Source organism: Ixodes scapularis, unplaced genomic scaffold, assembly GCF_016920785.2.
Source record: "Ixodes scapularis isolate PalLabHiFi unplaced genomic scaffold, ASM1692078v2 PGA_scaffold1__304_contigs__length_218370807, whole genome shotgun sequence".
NCBI lineage: Eukaryota > Metazoa > Arthropoda > Arachnida > Ixodida > Ixodidae > Ixodes > Ixodes scapularis.
This window is the reverse complement of record NW_024609846.1, coordinates 82,315,157-82,336,739: the sequence shown is the minus strand read 5'-3', so window position 1 is coordinate 82,336,739 and position 21,583 is coordinate 82,315,157. Positions and strand designations below refer to the sequence as shown.

Genomic DNA, 21,583 nt, shown 5'->3' with positions numbered 1-21,583 from the left:
AAAGAATGGAATCAGTTACCTTCATCACTTGCATCAATTGTTGATTGTGCTCTGTTTCGTATAAGTGTTAGTAATCATGTTTTCCCTATTATCTAAGTCTTGTTCTACTGTTGTTCCATGTTGTTTCTTTTGTTTATTTCTACCGCTCCCCTCTGTAATGCCCCTGGCCCTGAGGGTAAAATAAATAAATAAAGAAATAAATAAGTAACTACCATCCCCTCTTTACCCTCCCCTCGCCCTCCTCAAGAGCTGCGCACTAATTTCACATTACAAAAATTTATAAACGTCTTTCATGTTTTTTTTTTAGGTTTTAACGTGTTTTTTGTGACTTCATTCGCCGAGCGCCCGTCGCAGATTGGAAGGATTGGCTTTCCCAAATGCTGTGGGGTAAAGTACAGGGTCAACGAATGTTTTAAGCCGCGCGGCATCTCTCAAAATGTACATCCTACAAAAGGCATTCTGCAGCTGAGGCAGGTTTCTTGCTCGTGCGACGGCTCCCCCGTCACATTGGTCATACAAAGGACTGCCTCTAGTCTCTAGAGACGTTCGAGCCATACACATGACATGTCATATGTGCTTGGAACGTGCTTGAAGCGTGTGTACGCGGATAATTTTGTCATTATGTCCGAAGTAGTGACGTAGCTAGGAATTTTTTTTTTTTTTGGGGGGGGGGGGGGGGGAAGGGGGGGAGGGCTGAGGTGGCTGGGATGTTTTGACTTGGGGTGCGGAGAGGGGGAGGGGGTCAAAATGCATATGTATATGAATTTATAGGGTCGGCTGGATTGGGGGGAGAAGCTGTATCCCCATACGCCCCCCACCCCTCCCCCTGCCTACGCCCCTGATCACCTGAAGCGAAAGCGAACACCATCTTTCTCGTGTGATGAACGAGCTCTGTGATTAAGGCTTTAGTGTTTGTATTTAATAGAGTGACGCGAAGTAACCTCTGACGTCCTCCTGGCGAGCACCGGTGATTATTCCTACGTATCCCCTTCGCTAGACCACTGACAGAGCAGATGACGTCAGCGTCACTCTCTCTCTGCCACGTGGCCGGTCATCGAAACGAGCCAGCTCCGAGGAACCTTGAGATTTCATCTCGCCGCCAAACACTTTCCCCCCAGAAATAAACGAAGCGCCGGGCTCTTTTCTCGGGTCCCCTCGGCGGTTGTTCTGCCGGCCGGACAGCGGCCAGTTTTTCGTCCTGTTTCTTTTGGCGCGGTGTCAGGGCAGTGGTAGTGAGGGACCCGGCGCTGCGGCGGCAGCGGCGTCGACGGCGTCGGCCGGTGCCCACGCTGACGTCTGAACTCCGGGCCCTGCCGTATTTTAAGCGTCGGGCCGCCGAGGGGGCGACGTTGGAGCCCCGCGCCTGCGCAGAGGGGCGCTGCGGCGCCGGCGTCCCGCGAGGAGGAGCATCGTCGTCGGCAGCTCGGGCAGCGATGGTGGCGCGGCGGGCATGGGCGCCCTGAGCGAGCGGCCGGCGCGCGGGCTCGCATGGAGCGCAAGCGGTCCTCGCGACGTCGCCACGCGTCGCTGCCGCCCGAGAACAAGTGCAAGACGTGCTGCCGCCGGTTCACGGCCTTCCTGTTCTCGCACGTCGGGCTGTGCGCCCTGGTCGTGGGCTACAGCATCCTGGGCGCCTTCGCGTTCCGCGCCCTCGAGGCCCCGTACGAGGTGGAGAAGGCGAGCCAGGTGATCCTCATGCGGGAGCAGACCGTGCGCCGGCTCTGGGAGATCACGGACCGGTTCAACGTACTGTACCGCGAGAACTGGACAGCCGCCGTGTCCTCCGAGATCCTGGACTTCCAGGGCCGCCTCATCGCGGCCGTCAAGGACGGATATGACGGCAAGGAGATCGGCACCGGGCAGCAGTGGTCCTTCTCAGGGGCCTTCCTCTACTCGCTCACCGTCATCACCACCATCGGTGAGTGGGCGGGTCACTAATGGAAAGAAGGTAGAGTCACGTGGTTACCTGTGCTCATATGTGACCCACGAACAAAATACCGAGTGATAGCTGATAGGAAGAGCTTTAAGGCCTCGAAGAGACTCAGAGCGGTGACCGACGTTTGGGGCTTTTTTTTGTTTTTAGGCGTTTTGAAGAAGCTGTGTTCCTTGCCAAACGTCCCGCTGCCATCGCGAGGCTTTCGCGAGGTTCCTAATGTCACTAATTTGTTTCAAATCTATCACTCGCACAAAGGTTATACAGACGCTCTGAAAATCTCCCATGACATCGAGGTGCGTGCTCGCAATACCACTGCAGTTTTCTACGCGGCAGAGATATCGGTTACTAAAAACCGGTTCCGTTTGGATTCGTCACTCTGCGCGCGGCAGAGTTTAACGCATTGACAATTAGGTAACAACTCATACCATTGCAAAAAAAAGAATGGATATTGTATTGTGCACGTATCTCATTCGTGAAAAAGTAAACCGTAGTCCAATTAAGTTACAAAGCACTTCACAATTGTAACCGAGCGGCTATACACTCTTTAGACTTTTTATTGCAATTTAGGAAGCAATTTAGTTACCCAAATTTTAACCCCAATTACGGCAACTTAACTACCTCGTTTATCTTCGAAGTCACGCCGAGAGCAGAAGAAATGCGAGGCGTGGATACATTGTATACGTTCAGGCTTCTCGCTCCGTGATTGGTCCTTTGGCACTCCTGTCGGCTAATGCCGTATTCTGATTGACTGCGACCGCAGACGACGCTACCATCCGATGAAGCCAATCAAGCGTCGCCAAAATTGCATCGTCACGCGTCAGGTCGTCGCCCTTGGGCGATAGCCATATCGCCGACCACTCCAAAAAAAAAAAAAAAAAACGCCCGTGCGTTTACTTTCCCGCACAACACTTGGAGAGCCAATCACCGAAGTTTACGGAGGCAGCTCAGCGAATGACGATGCCGAAACATATGTTTAGACCAAAAAACCCGGTCTGAGTTGTGACATTAAGCAATGCAAAACGCCCCGCCTGCATTGCTTAATGTCACAACTCAGACTGCGTTTTTTGGTCTGAACGTATATTTCGGCATTGTCATTCGTTGAGCTGCCTCCATTAGTTGAGGTGATTGACCCTCCGAGTGTTATGCGGGAAAGTAGACGCACGACTTTTCTTTTTTTTTTAGAGTGACATCCTGCGCTCTTTCCGCGGGTGATTGGGGTCTGGCCGGTGACAGGCAAATCCAGAAAGACAAGGAGCTCCATGACGATGCACTCTTTGTGCAGTTTGATTGGCTCCGTCGGATGAGTGAAACGGTTAGTGCGTGCCAGCGCGTCGACGACAATATCCCGGGAATGCGCCGCCGGTGGTCCGATCGCGTGGCCCGGGGCCGCTCGAGCAAGACGGAGGAGGGAAGTTGCTGCCAAGAGAGACACGCAATCGTTCGGCGCGTCGGAGGTATATAGAATTCGCGGAATCGACGCAATCCGCGTCCCGCAGTCGCGCGTGCAGCAGGCTAGACGTCCGGAGGTTATGGACGACGTGAGCGATCGAAAGCGTCGCTGTGGTCGGCCTGCCACGATTGGCCCAATGCTGACTGTGATGTTGCCGAAGGATTTCTCGTCGACGGAAATAAACGGAATGTAAAAGTTTTCAGTTTTGGCGGTGTTGGCGGTGGTGCTTTGAGAGCGCAATGATTTCAAGCTTCCACCGTGCTTATTATAAACACCAACGAAATTGTTGTTCGCAAGGTAATGACCTCACAAGAGGGAACTTAGACGGGCGCCACCGAAACATCTCGCCGCTGATACGGTGGCGATATCGCGAGTCTGGACGCTCTTTCGAAGGACGGGCGACGGACGCCTGTAAACTGTCGTAAACGACTATCTTTTTATTGTATATGCGATATAATCTTTTTTTTTTTACTTTTTTAATAGGCGATGCGTCATCTGCTCGCGGTCCTGAAGAGAAAAGTATATCCCTCGCAATATTCTGATAATTTTTTTATGCAAATTTAACGAGACCACATTTTTGGACTGTACTTTTAAGTTGGGAGCTGTACTTTCCTCGGAACATACCAGAAAAATAGTAATACTGTAAGTGAACTACAAGTATATACTCAGAGATACCATACCGAAGCGCTTCGTTGAAAAGCCGTTGTTCAGTTTCATTCAGGATAGCGCTGAGAAAAGACACTGTTCGCGTGTTCCGTTTTAAGTTTGGGGAGCACTTACCTGAAATAAAGTGCAAGTTTTCTAAAGCTGCTTGAAGTAGTACTTTAAGTATTAAGTACCTCAAGCACTTCGCAACACGTGCGTTAAGAAAATTAGCGAGTTGATTTTCTTAAAAAGTTGCTAAGCGGGATATTACAACCCCTTTTTCAACGCGCTCGCTTTGTACGTGGAAACTGCATGACACACGAATACACGCCGTTCAGACGCATGCGGTAAAAGCATCACTTGTCAATGGGAGAAGCCTGCGCAAGCCGGGGTGGAGCGGCTTCGGCTGTAGGATCAACTTGGAGTACCTCGCACAGGGCGGCGCAGGTTTTATTATTTTTTTTCTTTTCTGGATAAGGATGAAAGTACATGAGTGTATATTTGTGAGAGATTGGTGGGAAAGGAGAGTTTTAAGGTGCGAGTGCGTTTACCGAGCCAGGAAAGGTGACATTGATGAGAAAACATTTCCTCAAACATGGGGAGACACTGCGAATGTGGGGTGCGCGTTCGAGGTTTAGCTCAAAACTACCACGGAGCCGAATGGACCTTTTCCGAGAAACGTTCTGCGCACGCGCGAGCGCCCGATGCCAAGCGGCGGAAGTCGGAACGAAAAATCGAGGAAATACGGAATGAGCCTGTGGATAAGCGATTAGGCCAGGTAATTGCAGCATATATATAATTGGGTTACACAAAAAAAGAAAGTGGACGGAAGGAAAAACACAACGATTGGGTGAACGCCACGGGTGCCCATCTTTAAGCTCGCGTTGGGCACGCGACGCAGCTCGGAGAGCGAAGAAACTGGTAGCGTAGCTCCCGGTATGGATTGGTAGCGCATGGTCACTTCCTCGATTGTTAGTTCGTGCAGCCACCGCCTGGTGCCGTCGGTATGTGGAAAAGGTCCATCCACAGTTTTTTATTGCCCACTTCGTCGTGGCCGCGGCCGCGAGTGCAGTCACAAGAAAGTTTGAGTACGTTCTGAATGTCGCAGTGACGACAACGTCACGCGTGCGTTGCCCTCTCAGCTACGAAGAGTCGCAAATATCAACTCTAGCATGCTGAAATGAAATACTTGAATACATCGTTACCTTGAAATTCTTACTGGAGGATATTTTTTAAGCTCATTGCCTCCGCTAGGGGAATATATGAGGCTAGTGGTTGGTCACAATCACTGTATTGCTCTGGTCACAAGAGCTGTCAGTCATCGCGGCCAAGGTCATTGAAACCATTTCGGCCATTGACGTTCTCTTATTATCGCCCTATTCTTACCAATACGGTTCTGGGCCGAAGATCCCTGCCACGGTCGCCGTTGCCGCCCCAGCTCCTCTGGTTGTTCGGCGGCCTGCGCTGCTGGGCGATAGAGTACGCGGAGTTCGGACTTTAGCGTGGTTTCGCTGACTTTCGCCAGGCCGGGCCAAACGTCGGAGCGCGCGTCGTTCCATCACAGCGGCCTTTTACGTCCCGTATGGCGGAGAGAACAAAACGCGGAAATTTAACGACGCACTTTTACTGTGTATATACCACGGCGCCTGGCACGCGCCTCGAACCGGTGCTTTTACGACGCCTTTATTTCTGCTAACTCCATTTCCGGCTTGGTGAACGTCAGAATTGCGCAGTTCCCGCGCACCGCAGCTCGATCCGCGTTTGCTGGCCTTCTTCGTCGGTGCCTCTACGACACTGTATGTAGACGTGGAAACACCGCCCACACAAACGACATTCTGCAAACACTGCCTGAGATCTGTTCCTTTCTTGTATGTGCCGCATTGGTCGTGCAAGAACTGTCTACAGGCATATGAGCGAAGCGTACCCACTTATGAAGCAAACGTACTTCCAACCTGCTCCGCATATAATTGTTTTCGTCGTGTCTGCAGTAAACAGCGTCTCTTCTTTTGTGGAATTTTTCCGTGCCGAGGGACTGCGGCGTATACCGACAAGTCGCGCGGCAACAACTCCGAGCAGCATTGCACACCGGCTCCTGTGACGCATTCTGTTTCCGCTTGGGGGACACTCTGAGACACGCCGGCCGAAGTCGTGTTCCAGGTGCCACAGTTGGGGCTAAGGAATATTTCCGCCCAACTTTGTTTGGTGTGGCCGTATACACCTCTTTCCACCAGGGGCGCAGCCATCTTTGACGCCGTCACTTCTGGTACGCGGTGAAACATCGTTTTCATTTCTCCACGCCGCTGGAAGGTGTTTACGAAAAATGCGGGATTTTCACGCATTCTTGTTTTGCCTCGCCTATTTTTTCTCGCGTATTCCAGGTTGAAACGTTTTGATTTTTTCGTCCCGCATACCAGATACGGAACTCACGAGACATGAGAACAACAGGAAACAGGAAACATCTATAAGAAAGGTTCGAAAGCGAGCAAAGCACCCGCCGTGCGTCTAACCGCTGAAAACGGCACCACGGTAGGGAGCTCATGGGCTCACCACTCGTACAGGCTCGCGTCTAAATAGTGAATTATGCGGAACACAAGTTTGTCTGCCTCTTGCACGGGGATGGCGACGATGTCAGAACGCCAAGCTCTTATTGGCTCATTGAAAAAAACATAGTGGGTAGACCTCGAGGCATCTAGCATTGAGCTGTATACCCACTATTCTTTCAATCAGAGCCAATCATAGCTCGGCATCGCTCTGACGTCATCGCAATCCCTACGCAAGAGAATAGACGGCTCGCTCTCCGCATAACGCAGTCGGGTATTCGTTGACACCAAACGTCATGCGACAAACGAGCGAGGATCGCCGCCGAAACCAATACATGATGTCAAGGCGTCAGTTCCGTGGGCGATTCTTTTCGCGCAAAAATGACGCACTTGCAAACGATGAAAGCCCGAGTGGACTACGGACATACAACAACGTCAGCAAATAGGGTGTTCGCAAAATACGTTCGAACGGTTCGAATGTTGGTCCCAACTTCGGAGCCAGTCGGAAATCAGAGCCATGTCTTCGATCATATTGCTCGTGCCCCGCGACGGTCGTTGGCCCCGTATATAGTTGTGGACGCCGGGAGAAACAAAATGCAGCTCGCCTAGATCGGTGGCCAAGAGCCCGTAGACCGAGCCCGCATCGAGCGCCCGACCTGCATGCGCAGCTGCGAGAAACTCGTTGGTTTTAGAAAAAGATATACGCCATCTCTGAGGAAAAGGGTACAAATTAGTCGCGGGTGAATCCCGCTTTGAGGGCGCGCCCTGCCGTCACGGTATCACCCGGGCGCGCGCTTAACTGAAGCATGCTTCAAAGGGTCCTGTAGGGCGGTGCGCGGAAAGGTGTGCTAACAGTCCCCATTAACGGACCCAGCTAATATAAAACGTGTCTACAACATCCTTGAAGTCTTCATCCTTGTATACGAAACCATACAATTAAAAAAAAGAAGACGTTGATTTACCGAGTGTTTTATAAGCGAGGGATGAATGCATAGTTTCCCCACACTCCATCGTATCACCGAAAACGTTTTAATGACACACTAACCCCTCCCCCCTCCTTCCCCGTATCAAAGCAGAAAAAAAAAAGGTGTGGCGTGACACGTCTGCGCGCATGCGCGCAGACGTGTCACTTGACGCGGATCTGGTTCGTACGAACGCACAAAGCCCAGACGCGGTATGAGCAAACGCTGTGTTTCTATAGGGTCCTGCACTCAAGAAACGTGCGAAGTCTAAGCAAAACGAGGGGACCAGCGAGGAGGAACATGACAGACTCCTGATGTCACGGGTGTTGTATAGCTCCTCGTTAGACTGTGCGATCAAGATATATATATTTTTTTTTAAATCACGGGATTAACGTTGTTTCTTTTTTTTCTTTTGTAGTCATAAAAATCGCATTTGATGGATTTTAACGTCTTGCTATCAGTGAAGACATCGGACAGCTTATGCGAATAGCTTCTGGAACACTCCGAATGTTGCGTCGTCATCGCACATAACTCAGAAAGAAAAATGGGAAGGGGGAGGGAAAGGGAGGGGGGGGGGGGGGGGGGCGCGGATACAATGAGGAGCCTTTCTTGACCGGCGATCTTTCCCGCGGAGAAGAAACGCGATATTTGGGCCGCAAATATTCCCTCGAGAGTCAGTCCCATGCAGTCACGGGCACGTTGCTGCTAAAAAAAAGTAACTGTATTGCAGTTACAGTTACTCAAGGGGGAAAGAAAACAACCATATCTTTAAGTGGTGAATGATGTTGATTGAGGCGAAGTTCTGGTGGTGCTTGTCTGCGTAGACGCTGAACCGCAGCATGCCGAGCCTTACGCTCATTTTCATCCATGCGGTCAAATGCTCAAATGCGTATATAACCACGTTCCATAGCACACATTCTCTTTCTGACATGGATGAAAACGAACGAAAGGCTCGGCATGCTGCGGCTCACCGTCTACGCAGACAAGCACCACCAGAGCTTCGCCTCAATCAACATCATTCACCACGTGAAGATGCGGTTGTTTTTTTGTTTTTTGTTTTCGCCCTACACGAGAACGGGAGCACGTGCTCACGTGCTCGTGACCCGACATCGGACGGACATACGGACATGGCTAGCCGATAAGGAGCTTCGCCCCTAAAAGTAACCCTGTTACATTTACAGGTAAAGTGATTGAAAGGGTACCTTGTTACAGTTACAGTTGCTAAAAAAATGTTGCGCCGCTGGTTTTTTTTGCTTATGAAAAATGATTAAAACCTTACAAATATAATTCCATTATTATGTTTTTAAGATAGTGTAGACTGTAGATTGTTGGTAAAACTGTATGCTCTTCGTGCTAATAAATCACTTCTCTCTTTTTTTTTTCGGAAACAGAGTTTCCTTTTTATAATCAATATTTGCACGTTTAATTTCTACTGTTTCATTTTTTTACCGCAAATAAAACCCTGATTCAGATCTTCCCGGTAAATTCACTGCGTGACTAGACGTCGTAAAGCATTTCTAGTTCTTTTCTTTGGCAAAATTACGAACGACTTTAATTCTTCGCAATGATGGTTGATGATCCAGGATGCATCAAAATCCACCGAGCAAACCTCTCCATCTTTCCATCATCTCTATCACTCACGCATGAAAGCAAATTTTAAATAAGCGCGACCACCGTAAGGATGCACCTGTGACCGAAATATATGCTTGGGCTTATCCAAATGTGACAGTGTACAGGCAGTCAGTGAATAATAAGTGCGGATTTCATCAGTGAGAATATGTTAAACGAAAACAATACAAATCTTGCAAATCTGAGGTAAAAATATAATGTAAGCGTAAGTCATTGCGATCAAGCCACCCCGACCCATTCATTGGTCGGATCGTTTTCTACTGCGTGAATAAAATTTTTCATGAAACACGGAGCTTCTCTTGAAAACTAGGAAGTTTAAAGTTGCGTCAGTACTGCTCCCTCAAACACGCGTAAAGGAAGCACTTGTCATGCTACAGACGGTCAGTACGTGTAGAACTCTGCGATCTGGCTTGACACAATTTCCTCCACCAGTTCCTAACCAGGTCGGACACTTTAATTTGCACTCCATTCCAGCCCCCCCCCCCCCCCCCCCCCCCCCCCCCCCCCCCCAACTAGAGTAGACCACCAGGCTTACCCAGAACGCAGACATCTGTAAATCGGACTGGTTCCAAATGCTTCTGGTCCCGGCTAAAGGCGGTCTTTCATCTACGAAGAAACACGAGAAAGCAGGATGACTTGCGTGTCAAGCGAAGGCTTTTTCTCGAGTGACAGGACCTGGGAAGCAAATAAATGGGTTTGAGTCGGTGGCATACGGGAGAAGAGATGAGGCCGGTAATTGGCTAGGGGAAAAAAAGAAAAAAAAGAAAAGAGGAAGGTGGGTGGGGTGGGGTTAGAATAAGGCCGGAAGTCGTGATTCGTGAAAGCGCGTCTGGGAGTTGGGCACATCAAAATAGAGGGAAATATATGCTTAGTGGCAAAGGAATCTGTCCGTCTGTGCTTAGACCTCCGTCTGTTTTATTATTTCCACTGGGCCATACGCCACGGGCGTGTAAACAACGATAAAAAAAATTATTTTCAGGAAAAACATTTGCTCCCTCGGTCGGAAAAAAAGAAAAGATTTAAAGATGCCGCGTTTTGTTCCATCTTTGCGCGGCATCTTTAAAGCCTCTATCCATATCGTTGGTTTTTCAAAGATAATATAAAAAATAGATATGTCAAATAAAAGACTACCACGGCAGGAAAAAAAACAATTTTACCACAAACATGTTCCACACATCAATCATTTCTCTAACCAATGAGAGCCTAGAAACGGAGCGTAGCTAGCTAAGCACCTTTCGGTAATGGGCGGGACTTAGAGCAGAGCTACCTCCGCCTAATTGACGTCTGGCGGCGTAAATAATACGACATGCTGTATTTAATTTTATTTGCTTCGAATCTTCTTTATACAGAATACGTGTCTTACTTAAACCCTTCAATTTTTTTTAAAAGTTGCAGTCACACACGCTTGTACGTCGTAAAAAACAGGAAGAAAAAAAAATTGGTGTTTGTAGCCGACATTATGATAGTATTACCCGCAAACACGCCTCAAGTATGTTCAAAGCAAATTCAAATTAAAATTCATATTTAAATTCCGACTCATATTCTTTATTTTTCTTCCAAAGTGAAGAGAGGAGGGGGAGAAAAAAATCAATTTAGTATAGTTGCTTGGCAAAGCCTCTGCCTCCACCAACAACAGCAACAACAGCATATGAGAAAAGTAAGAAAACGCACAGTTTGACAGAATCGTAGACAGAAAGTATAAGAAAACAAATGAACATTGAATAGTAACGTGCATTCTGTTTGCATCATACTTCGGTAGTAATTCAATTACAGCAATTAAATCACTGTAATTTAATTACTTTTTTTGGTTATTTGTAATTGTACTTAATTACTTTGGGTTAAAGGGAATTGTAATTGTAATTTAATTACTTCCAAGCGCCAGTAATTGCAAAATGTCAGGCACAATTACAATTACTATCGCAAAACGTTGAGGCGCCAACGGAACCTCCCTGAAAGCCTCAGTGCCCGCACAAGCGGCCTAGCTCTAGGTGAACAACTCGCTTAAAGAGAGGCACTCACACACACGCACAACATAACCAGTGTCGCATTGTTTTTTTTTTGTTTTTTTTTTTGTTACTTACACTGCGGGCTGAGAAACAATCCTCTTTGGAGCCTACCTCAACGGCGCCGTGTAGCGCCGTCTGCTGTGCGAGCAGAAAACATTAGCGCAAACATGCCAAAATATTGAAAAAAAAAAAATTGAGCTTCAGCTTTTAGCCGAGGTTGGGATTTTTAATTGTCTATGTACTTACTTTTCTTTACTCTTTGCCAGATTTTTACGTCCCTCTTTTAGTGCTGTCGCATATTTGAATCTTTGTATTATTTTCAAGCTTATTTCCTGTTTGTTTTACTTTGTTTTTGGATACTATTTGCATAAGCATTTTGGAGACTGACCTCGCACCTGTAAATATTGTCACCCATGATTCGGGAGTGCCGATTCGTTTCCTATGTATTTCTGAGCTATTATAATTTCAATTCAATGTACACTCTGAAAAAATCCCGTGCGTCTTCTTTTCCGCGCAACACTCGGGGAGCCAATCACCGCAACCTACGGAGACAGCTCAGACAATGACGATACCGAAACATATGTTTAGACCAGAAAACGCCGTCTGAGTTGTGACATTAAGCAGTGCAAAACGTCACGCTTGCATTGCTTAATGTCACAACTCAGACTGCGTTTTTTGGTCTAACCATATGTTTCGGCATCGCAATTCGCTGAGCTGCCTCCGTAAGTTGCGCTGACTGGCTCTCCGAGTGTTGTGCGGGAAAGTATACGCACAGACTTTTTTAGAGTGATATGCAACTTGTTTAGTTATATGGCCTAAGTCGGGTCGCTCTCAGAAACAATTGTAAGTGTAAAGACATTGCATTACTTTTTAAAATTAATTTCTGTAGTTATAATTAATTACTTTTCACGTAGTAGTAATTGTAATTGTAGTTTAACTACTTTGTGAAGCCGAGTAATTGTAATTGTAATTAAATTACATTTTGAAAGTAATTTACCCTCGCATGGTTTGCATACAAGTACTTTTAACACTGGCAGATCCCTAGATGAATTGCGTGCGCGTAATTACAGACGTAAAATATAAGAAAACTAATTAACGTATAATCCTAGTAACACGTACATTCAGTTTGCATTCGAGTATTTAAACACTGACAGCCGTCCTAAATAAATAGCGTGCGTACATTTTTTCCTAGTTGCAGAAATGTTGTCTATGTTCGGTTTGTTCAGACGATTTAAAAGAATAAGGGTAGTGTTTATCTTAGCATTTCAATTGCAAAGTTTGTCCTGGAGGACGGCACTATTCATTTTTATGCACAGCGCGGGATTCGTAAACCAGTTCTCTTCGCTGAGGGCTGGCTATTGTTAAATAAACATTGTCGTTGTTTCGAAAGGTGTTTTTTTTTTTTTTTTTTTTTTTTTGTAAAAAAAAGAAAACGGCAAGGTTGTAATCGTAATTAGGGCTGGGCGTCGATTAAAAATGTTAACCGGATGAATCGCCCCCTTTTAGTCGATTAATCAACCTATGAATCGGTCTCATTCATTTCCAAGCAAAATATTTATTTTTAAAAGACAAAATTACACTTTTTTTTTTTGCTTCTGCTGAATATGCGATAAAGGGCGCAATATACAATTTTGATTATGAATCAACTTCGATACGTCGTTGAGACCAGTTAAAAACACTCTCACACATACAAATAATTAGATCAGCTGCATGAGGCAAAGAGGTTCGTTGATAATCTCCGGCAAGTGCGGCCTCCTTTGATTGTTCCCAATAGTCTTTGCTGCTCTAAACGGACACTCGCACGGCGTTGAAGTGGCCGGGACAGTGTAAGCTTCTGCACTTGTCTGGAGTTACAAATCTCACCCTTAAAGTTTACTTCACGTTATAATTTCACCCAAAGTTTGCCCTTCACATATTTGTATTCATCCATGTCTGCGTGGTGAAAGCATTTAATTTTTACTTTCTTTTGTTTCGTCAATATTTTACCGATTAACCGGTTAAAAAAATAATCGCGATTAAAGCATTAAACGATTAATCGGTAGGTTGATCGATCATTTGCCCACCCCTAGTCGTAATGACTCAGGCTTTGTACCGTATTAAATTTATTACGAATAGTGGCTTCGAGTGGCTGTCGTAATACCAGAAAACCGTTCGCGTGGTATTTGGTACGAATCACCTTTTTTTTGTGTAGATTTTGAATTTGTGCAATATTTGTGTACGTCGTCTTTCCCCAAACTAAAAAAGCGGTAGTTATAATGGGAGTAAGAATGATAATTATAGATGAGCGGCAAAACCGAAATGGGAGTATGTCACGACATTTATCCGTTATACCAACCCTGGAAAGCTTTTTATACATATATGTAGCACCGTTTCATCTCACATCATATAACGATTAAAGACTATACCAATAACTTTTACAGATTTTATTTACTATACCTATTTTATTTCGATCGAGAAAAATATTGACCATACGAAAGCTCTTTGTGTTCCGTTTTGTTCTTAGCCCGAGACAGAGGCAGGAAAAGAGGAAAGTTTCAAAGTAGAAGAAAAATGAACAGTCCTCTTTTCCTGCCTCAGTCTCGGGCAAAGAACAAAATGGTTAACATCCACGAGCTCGCCTGCCCAATCACTACATTGTCATTGTGTTCCGTGCTTTCAATAAAAACATCCTTCGTTTTGCTCGTATTTAGTTGCAATGACTTTGCTATCGTCAAAGCATACAGCCTATCAAGAAATTTATTTGAACTTTTTATAATTTGATTGGTGTGATTCCCTGAAAAAAAAAAGACACTTGTATCGTCGGCGTAGGTAATAAACCTTACATCACGATGTTTACAGTAGGCTCGTTCGATTTGCCTGCACCTGTGCACCAGTGCAGAAAAAAATGCAGGGCAATTTACTTCCGGTATGTGTATTGGGATACGACCGGAAGCTCTTATCCCAATACCCATACCGGAAGTATGTGTATTGTAGTGTAGGGCAATTGTACATATATCGTATATCACCCTACACTTTTCTGCACCGGTGCAGGCGATGCAGGTAAAGCGAACGAGCCCATTGTCGTTTACGTACAAATTCAAAAGAATAGGTCTCAGTATACTGCCTGGAGGTACCTCTGCCTTTTGTAGTCTTGAATCAAATAGTTGCTTATCAATGTCTACGCATTGCTTGAGGTCACGAAGATATTTTAAGCGCCTTCAGGCAATACCACAAGTACCATAAAGGTGTAACCTTTGGAGCAGCGTTTCGTGATTTAGGCAGTCAAAAGCCTTTGAGAAATCAATGAATGTACCCAGTGTTTCCAGCTTCTTTTCGATACCATTTAAAATTACCTTCTTTTGCTTCACGAGTGCAATTTCCGTCGAATGACCCTTCCTAAAATCATACTGACTGAAAGTCTTAAAAAATTGTTCACAAAAACTATTTAACGTTTGATTGATGACTTTCTAACAGTGTCGTAGGCCTTACCGAAGAAAACTAACGAAATAGGTTGCTCGTTACTTACAAATAAAAGGAACGCATTACCGACCTACGCTACCTCAAAATAAAAAGAACGCGTTACCGACCTACGGTACCTCAAAGTAAAAGGAACGCGTTACCGTTATTTTTACCGATAAAAAGTAACGCACATTCTTTTGCGTTACTTTTAAAATTATGAATTAACACAATTTAATTTTTTGACGGCACAAGAAACATTATGTTCATGCAGAAAAAAATATAATTACTTTATCTTCTTTACGGTTTCACATAAATACTCACAAGAACAGACGCAAAGAAAAACGCAAAAAGTCTCCCAAAAATTCACATTGTTTGACGCCTAAATACACGAAAACAATATGGAAGTATATTTTTTATTAAGTTTTGGGGAGAAGTAGAGTAACGTAACTACGTTAGCCATTACTCGAAATAAGTAACGCAAGTACGTTACCCGTTACTGTTTTGAACAAATGACGAGTCCGTTCTTACGTTACCGAAAAAAGTAACGCGTTACCGCCAACACTGATTTGTAGTCCTTTAGAAAATACCGGTAAAATGGAAACAAGTCTATAATTTCCCAAAATAGTTTTATCTCTGGCTTCGTAGAAACCAGATACCTTTGCTACCTTCTTTTTTTTCTTTTAATGGAGAGTTTGCTCAGTATTAGACTAAAAATATGCGTCACGCATGGAACGATTTACCGTAGTACATACTGAATTGGTTTAATTTGAAGATCATCAGTGTCGTAGCTTTTACTATATTTTAGATTTTGAAACACCGAAAGTAGATCATTTTAAACAGTAGGAAAAACAAGCAAACTATCTTTAGCACTCAGTATACATGTCTCGAAGCATCCTCTGAATGTATACATGCCTTGGACAAGCTCAACAAAATACTGCCTGATTTTTTTTTTCTGCTAAAGCCACGCCACTTGCTTCTAAGCCGTTACTTTTACTTTTTCTTGACCTCTCTTCTTTCGAGCTATGTTTGAAAAAGATTTTTATTTTTTTCCAAACAACATCCGTTTCTTTTATTACCTTCAAACAAATTAATGTAGCATTTTGTTTTATCCATATGCTTTCGATCGCGTTCCACACGCACAACTCATTCAAAAGCTAGTAGTCGCCGCTATAAATTTACCGGTATTTAGGGGGATCGAAAGCCTACCTCACTAATCATCCTCAGTTTGTAGAAGTTAACGGTGCTAGACCTAGTACACTAAAAGTCACGTCGGGGGTTCCCCAGGGGTCCGTGCTGGGACGGGTATTATTTTTAAGTTACATTAATGATATTGCAGTCAACATTAGCTCTAAAGTTACCACTCGCTTATTCGCAGACGACTGCTTAATTTATTCCAGAATTGTGTGGCCTGAAGATCAGATCACTTTGAACTTAGCGTTAGAAACTATAAATGACTGGTGCAAACTGTCAAAAATGCAAATTAACCCCCAAAAAACTGTATTCTCAAGAATCACAAATAAGATTAAAAACGTATTTGTTTTTGATTAGGAACTTGACGGTAGTCCACTAGCGTTTGCCAGTAATTTTAGATACCTAGGTGTAACCGTGTCTAGAGATATGAGCTGAAAATCCCATATCAACAACTTGACAAGCACCGCTGAAAACAAATGTGGTTCTTGAGACGTAACCTCAAATTATCAACTGAGGAAGCAAAATTAACTGCCTGCTTAACATTTATACGCCCCGTCTTGGAATATGCGAGCACCGTGTGGGACCCATACAGAAAAAAACAGATTGAAAAATTAGAAAAGGTACAAAGGAGAGCTGCCAGATTTATCACATCTAGATACCGAAGGACTGAGTCTGTCAGTGTGATGCTCACCCAACTAAACTTGCCGCCATTGGAAGAACAAATGAGTGTAGCGAGATTAAAACTTCTGTATTTGATACAAAGCAGAAGGTTAAACATAGATTCGCTGCGATATTAAAAGTCTCGCCCTATTAGAGGACTTCGGGGCGGTCATACCAAAATGCTGATGCCGATGAAAGCCCGAAACGACATTTTTAATTATTCTTTTTTTTTTTTTTTTTTCCGAGGACCATAGCTGAGTGTAACAACTTCCCGCAAGATGCTTTTGCATGTGACACCGTTGAAGGTTTTGAAGCCGACCTTAGAAGCCTCGCCCAACAACAAATATAATGTATTTTTCGTTCATTTTCTTTTATGTGTTCTTTAGTTCGCTTACATTTATATACGTTTCAATGCATCTGTGTCTGAACCATTCATGTGCTTATCATTCCTGGAAGTGTGCTTTAAAAATTTGCTTATTTTACTAATAACCCACTCCTGTAACTGCCAATAGGCCAACAGTAGGAATAAATAAATAAATAAATGTATGCTGCGAAGATGTCTGCCGCCCGTTTTTGTATAACCAATGTGACCGTCGTACAAGAAAGACCTCAGATAGTGACGGCAGGCTGTCTCTCGCGTGAGGCATTATCAGTGTGACCGCTTCTTTTGCCGAACGCTGCGTCAGAAACACGAACGAATAATTCGCGGTATCGTCGTCCTCATTGTGTTAGTTCTCAACTTAGCCGCTAGGGGCGCGACGGTATCTCCTCCCCAATAGCAGGGATCACTTCAAACAAAGAGAGGTCCGGTGCACTGCAGACTCGACAGGATGGGATATTCAACACGGGTAGACACAGGTCCCACCGTGTTCGAGGAAAGAGGTCGTTTGTGCGGCAGCGGGCCTGCCAGTAGTCGAGTATCACGGCGAGCACGGTCCGTAAACACATTCCCGAGACAAATAGGCTCGGCCAGATCGTCTCCTCGGGGTAAAGAAGCGACATCGTCTCCGTCGGAGCCCCGCGCGTGCGTCGCCTCGCCGAGTGGCCCCGCGCGTCAGCAAGGCATGGCACTGCATTACCATCGATCGCACGTCACACGGCCGCTGCGAGAGTCAACACACGCGCGGATCGGGAAGGGAGCGAACGGCTCGGCTCGCCGCAAGCTGCGTCCGCCCCATCGCGCGCCTGAAAGCGATGCGGTGCGGGCGAAAGGAAGCCGCGGAGGCCGTCCTTGTCTTTCCCGGCTGGTTTTGCCGAAAGCTAGTTGCACGACACTTCCGCCTGCCGCGTCCCCGGTTTTGCGGTCAGGCGAGAGACCGCGCATTGTTGCACGGGGTCGAGACGACGTCGCATCGGCGGCCATCGGGGTGCCGGCCTCCTTGCTGAGCGCGTATCATCTGCGGCGTACATTTCGGACCTTGATTTTACGTTTTCTCGGCAAGAACAAGTAGAAAGGACCACCGCGGCACGGCACGAATACGGCTCGCGCGAACCATCTACCCGTACTGTTATTTAAACCGTGAGATGCGGTGGTAGTGCGAAGACACGTGCGTCCCCTTCTTTGCAACGCTTGCAGTCGGCCGAGTGTGTACATGCGCTGCACAAAATAGAAACAACGCGAGAAACGTGAGGGCAGGCAGACAACGGCCATAGACGCGGCGCTGACGCTCCACTGTCGTTTTCGTTTCCTCCTTTTCCCGCATAAATTCCAGCTTTTCTTGCTTGTTTGTTTGTTTGAACCTTATGCTTCATGGCTTACAGTGTTCCGCAACGCCGCAATGGCAGGCCTCGTTCGAACGCAAACAACCAGTGTTCTCGACGCCTTTGTTATTTTATTGTTTTATTCTTCTTTTATAGTTAACACACCGGTCCGACAGAGGCGAACTAGTGCAGCGACGGCCAGTCCGACTGGTGCATTCGAAATTCCCGACTACTGGCGAGGCAACTGTTGCGCGGGTTCTTTCGGCGGGATGGCAGTGAACCGGAGTAACTGTAGCACATAGATAGAACCATCGTTGCAGGCCACGAGGTCACGGAAGCCTTCGCCGCACTAGTTGGGGTGACGTGCCAAATGCACATTGCTTTAGGAGAATTACACAGTAGGTGCAGCGATGCGATTGCTGCGCCAGTTGCGCAAAGTCGCCCCAAAGCATTAGCCTGCTACCAACATAAGCTTACACATCTTAACCAAAAATGAGAGGAATTTGCATCAACATTGCACCAAACGTTAATAATTTCACTCTATCATTACGAAAAGCAATGCGGACCACAAGTTCGTCTGCTACTTTCGCAGGGTTTGTGGTGACGTCAGAACGCCGAGCTCTGATTGGTCCTGATTAAAGGATAGTGTGTAGACCTCAAGGCAGCTTGCTTTGAGCTACCGACTATTCTTCAATCAGAGCCAATCAGAGCTTTGCGTTCTTACGTCACCACAACACCTGCAAAAGTAGCAGATGAACTTGCGCTTCCCATAGCTCTCGCGTCTCCAGACTGACAAATCCTTACAATAGGCGTGTGTGAGTTCTGAAAACTCTCCGTCATCGCATCGAATCGAATCAAGTAATATTTGATTTGATCTTGGCGTTAAACGCTCAGAGACCGTCCTCGTAGGTATCGCAATCTCCCTCCTCGTTCGTGGTGGGAATAACCAGAGCCGTATATGTTGAGAGTTTGGCCATTGTTGGGAAGTATAGAAGACAAATGAGGAGGCGCCATTGGTCGAAAGCGGGCTGGGCGTGTTCCAGGGCGTCTTCACAAATTCGAACGTGGCCAACCAGCAGCCGGAAATAATACCCTGGAGGTGGTCGCCAGAAACAAACCTAATAAGTGCGTCGGAGTAACTCTCGCTGACTGAAAATGTGGTGCACGTGATGTTTCAATCATGGTCATCCAAAATCATGGTGAAAGAGTGCGACTAGCGGAACGATCGATATAATTCCTACGCCAAGCGCCGAGGGCCGTGAATCTGCCGTCCGAGCGGTCACACTCTGTCCGAGCAAAACAGAGTTGAGCGGCGCGCATTCGTTTCTTATATCTTTCTGCATGATCATGATCGAAACATCACGTGCACCCTAATTTCAACCTTGAAGGGTTACCACACTTTACTTTTAAACACTTATTAAAACCATATACCAACATATACCTTTTATTAAAACAGTTTCTCGCTGCCACGGCTAGGGGATTCTTTTAGGCTTCTGGTTGGCCAAGGGAGCATGTCAAGCCCACTTTCTGCGTCTGGTGCACGGCCTGGGTCTGCCCGCACCTCCCTTTGACCCAGCCATGTACAAATTACTCAAAAAAGGTAGCTCAGTTAAGTTACTCAGTATCCACGCCAAAAGTAATTGGAGTAGAGCACAAATTACGCATTTGTAATAGTAATTGAGTAAACTACTAACTACTGTAAAAGTAGCGAGTTACTTTGAAGTTACTTTCGAAGTTACTTTTTTATATTTTTCAGGTAGCAAAATGAACAGCAGTTTTGATTTGCGAAAAACCCTGCGAGCCTAAAATAAATGCAGTCATTTTATGGGTTGCGTTTTTACCAAAATAGTTTATTTTCTCGTAAAAGTAATTGACTTTGAAAGTTCTTGATAGGAGGGTTTTTCCCAAGTCCTCCTGAAGACGTCCCCAGCCAATCTAAAAAGACGTTCCACCGTCGCGCTGGATGGAACGGCAGCGTTGAATTTGAGAAACATGCTGTGCAGGGTCGGGTAAGCGGGTGTCGGCATCTTAGATGTTCATGACGAAACATGTAAGGTTCGCCTCGGCTAAGAGGGTCTTTTATAACAAACGCTCCTCCTTTTTTTTTTCTGGCAATTTGAGATTATTATGGCTGGTCCCTCTTTATTCCCACAACGTTCGGAGAGTACGCTGAGCAAGTGCACCTGACCATCAAGGGTTTAAGACTCCCGCCGCGCCACGACGATGAGATCATCCGGACGACTGCGCGTCTCGTTGCAGTGCTAGTGCTACGATACTGACAAAAAAAACATATTTTTAAGGAAGTGTACTTCGCCGCTGACGCCGGGTCCAACAAAAGGATCTCCCAAGGGTGACCCGCAATCCTCGCCGGCGACTACGGTGTCCTGATGAGCCTGACACACCTGACAAGTAAATCGTTTTACACAAAGGGGTCTTCCTGGCGTGGAAGGTCGGAAGGACGCGAAGGATTACGTGAACAAGCATTGTCGCTCGTACAGTTGCAGCTGGAAGCGGGAACGTGCTCCCATGAGCGGATTATCCGTGTCTACGTTTGTGCGCGTGGGAGTTAGGCTTTGCAAAAGCGTAAGCGCTGACGACTAGGCGACCATGGGAACAGGCGCACAGCTGCGAGGTCATTCCAGTGGTGCCTCCCGTGGAACCCCCAAAATGCTTGAGTCAGAACTCAATAAAGGCAGACAACATGAAAACCACAACAACCCTCGGAGCGTCCTGTCTTTCACAGTTGCAGCTGGAGGCGCGGCGCCTACGTGCAATGCCGGATTAAGTTAATACCCGACCGCGGCTGTCAAGCTTGTCTTCCTGCGTTCGTGCGTGCCGGTGTTATGTTTTGGCTGCTCGTCGCCACGTTGGCCCAAGGACGCCTGTTATGCAGTTTGTACGGTTGCCGAGTATAACCGCCCAATTCAGAAACCTCACTCAAACTGCACTCAAACTGAAGGGCCCCTCCACTTCCACGAGGAAGGCGCGAGGGCCGGCGCTGGCCAATCGCGAGGACGGATCTGCCGTCGCGATTGGCCAGCGCCGGCCCTCGCGCCTTCCTCGAGGAAGTGGAGGGGCCCTTCAGTTTGAGTGCAGTTTGAGTGAGGTTTCTGAATTCGGCGGTAAGTGCATGGGAACGGAATGTGAGGGGGCCCCTTGTTCGGGAATGCCACTTCATGTGCCGGCGTCTCATTTATTTCTGCGCTCAAACTTTTGTGATGAGCAAAATTAGCACGAGATTACGAAAAGAGTTAGTAATTTGAGTAGAAGTTACCTGAAAAACGTAGTTAAATCAAACAACTAATTATTTTAATAAAGTTGTAATTGAAAGTTACCAAGTTACTCGAAAACGTAGTCAAACTACAGATAGTTTGAGTAGAGTATAGTTAAACCACGTCCAAGTCTGCGTTTGACCAAACTCTATA

The 21,583-nt window shown here is 46.2% G+C and overlaps 1 protein-coding gene across 1 annotated transcript in view; it reads left to right on the top strand.

Moving 5' to 3' along the window:
• The first annotated feature begins 1,413 nt into the window (after nucleotides 1-1,413).
• LOC8033096 (potassium channel subfamily K member 18) overlaps nucleotides 1,414-21,583 on the top strand; it is a 66,890-nt gene continuing 46,720 nt past the window's right edge. The window contains exon 1 of the mRNA XM_029993651.4: nucleotides 1,414-1,918. Within this exon, the coding sequence (XP_029849511.1) occupies nucleotides 1,489-1,918 (430 nt within the window). The 5' untranslated portion in view covers nucleotides 1,414-1,488. The remainder of the gene's footprint in view (nucleotides 1,919-21,583) is intronic.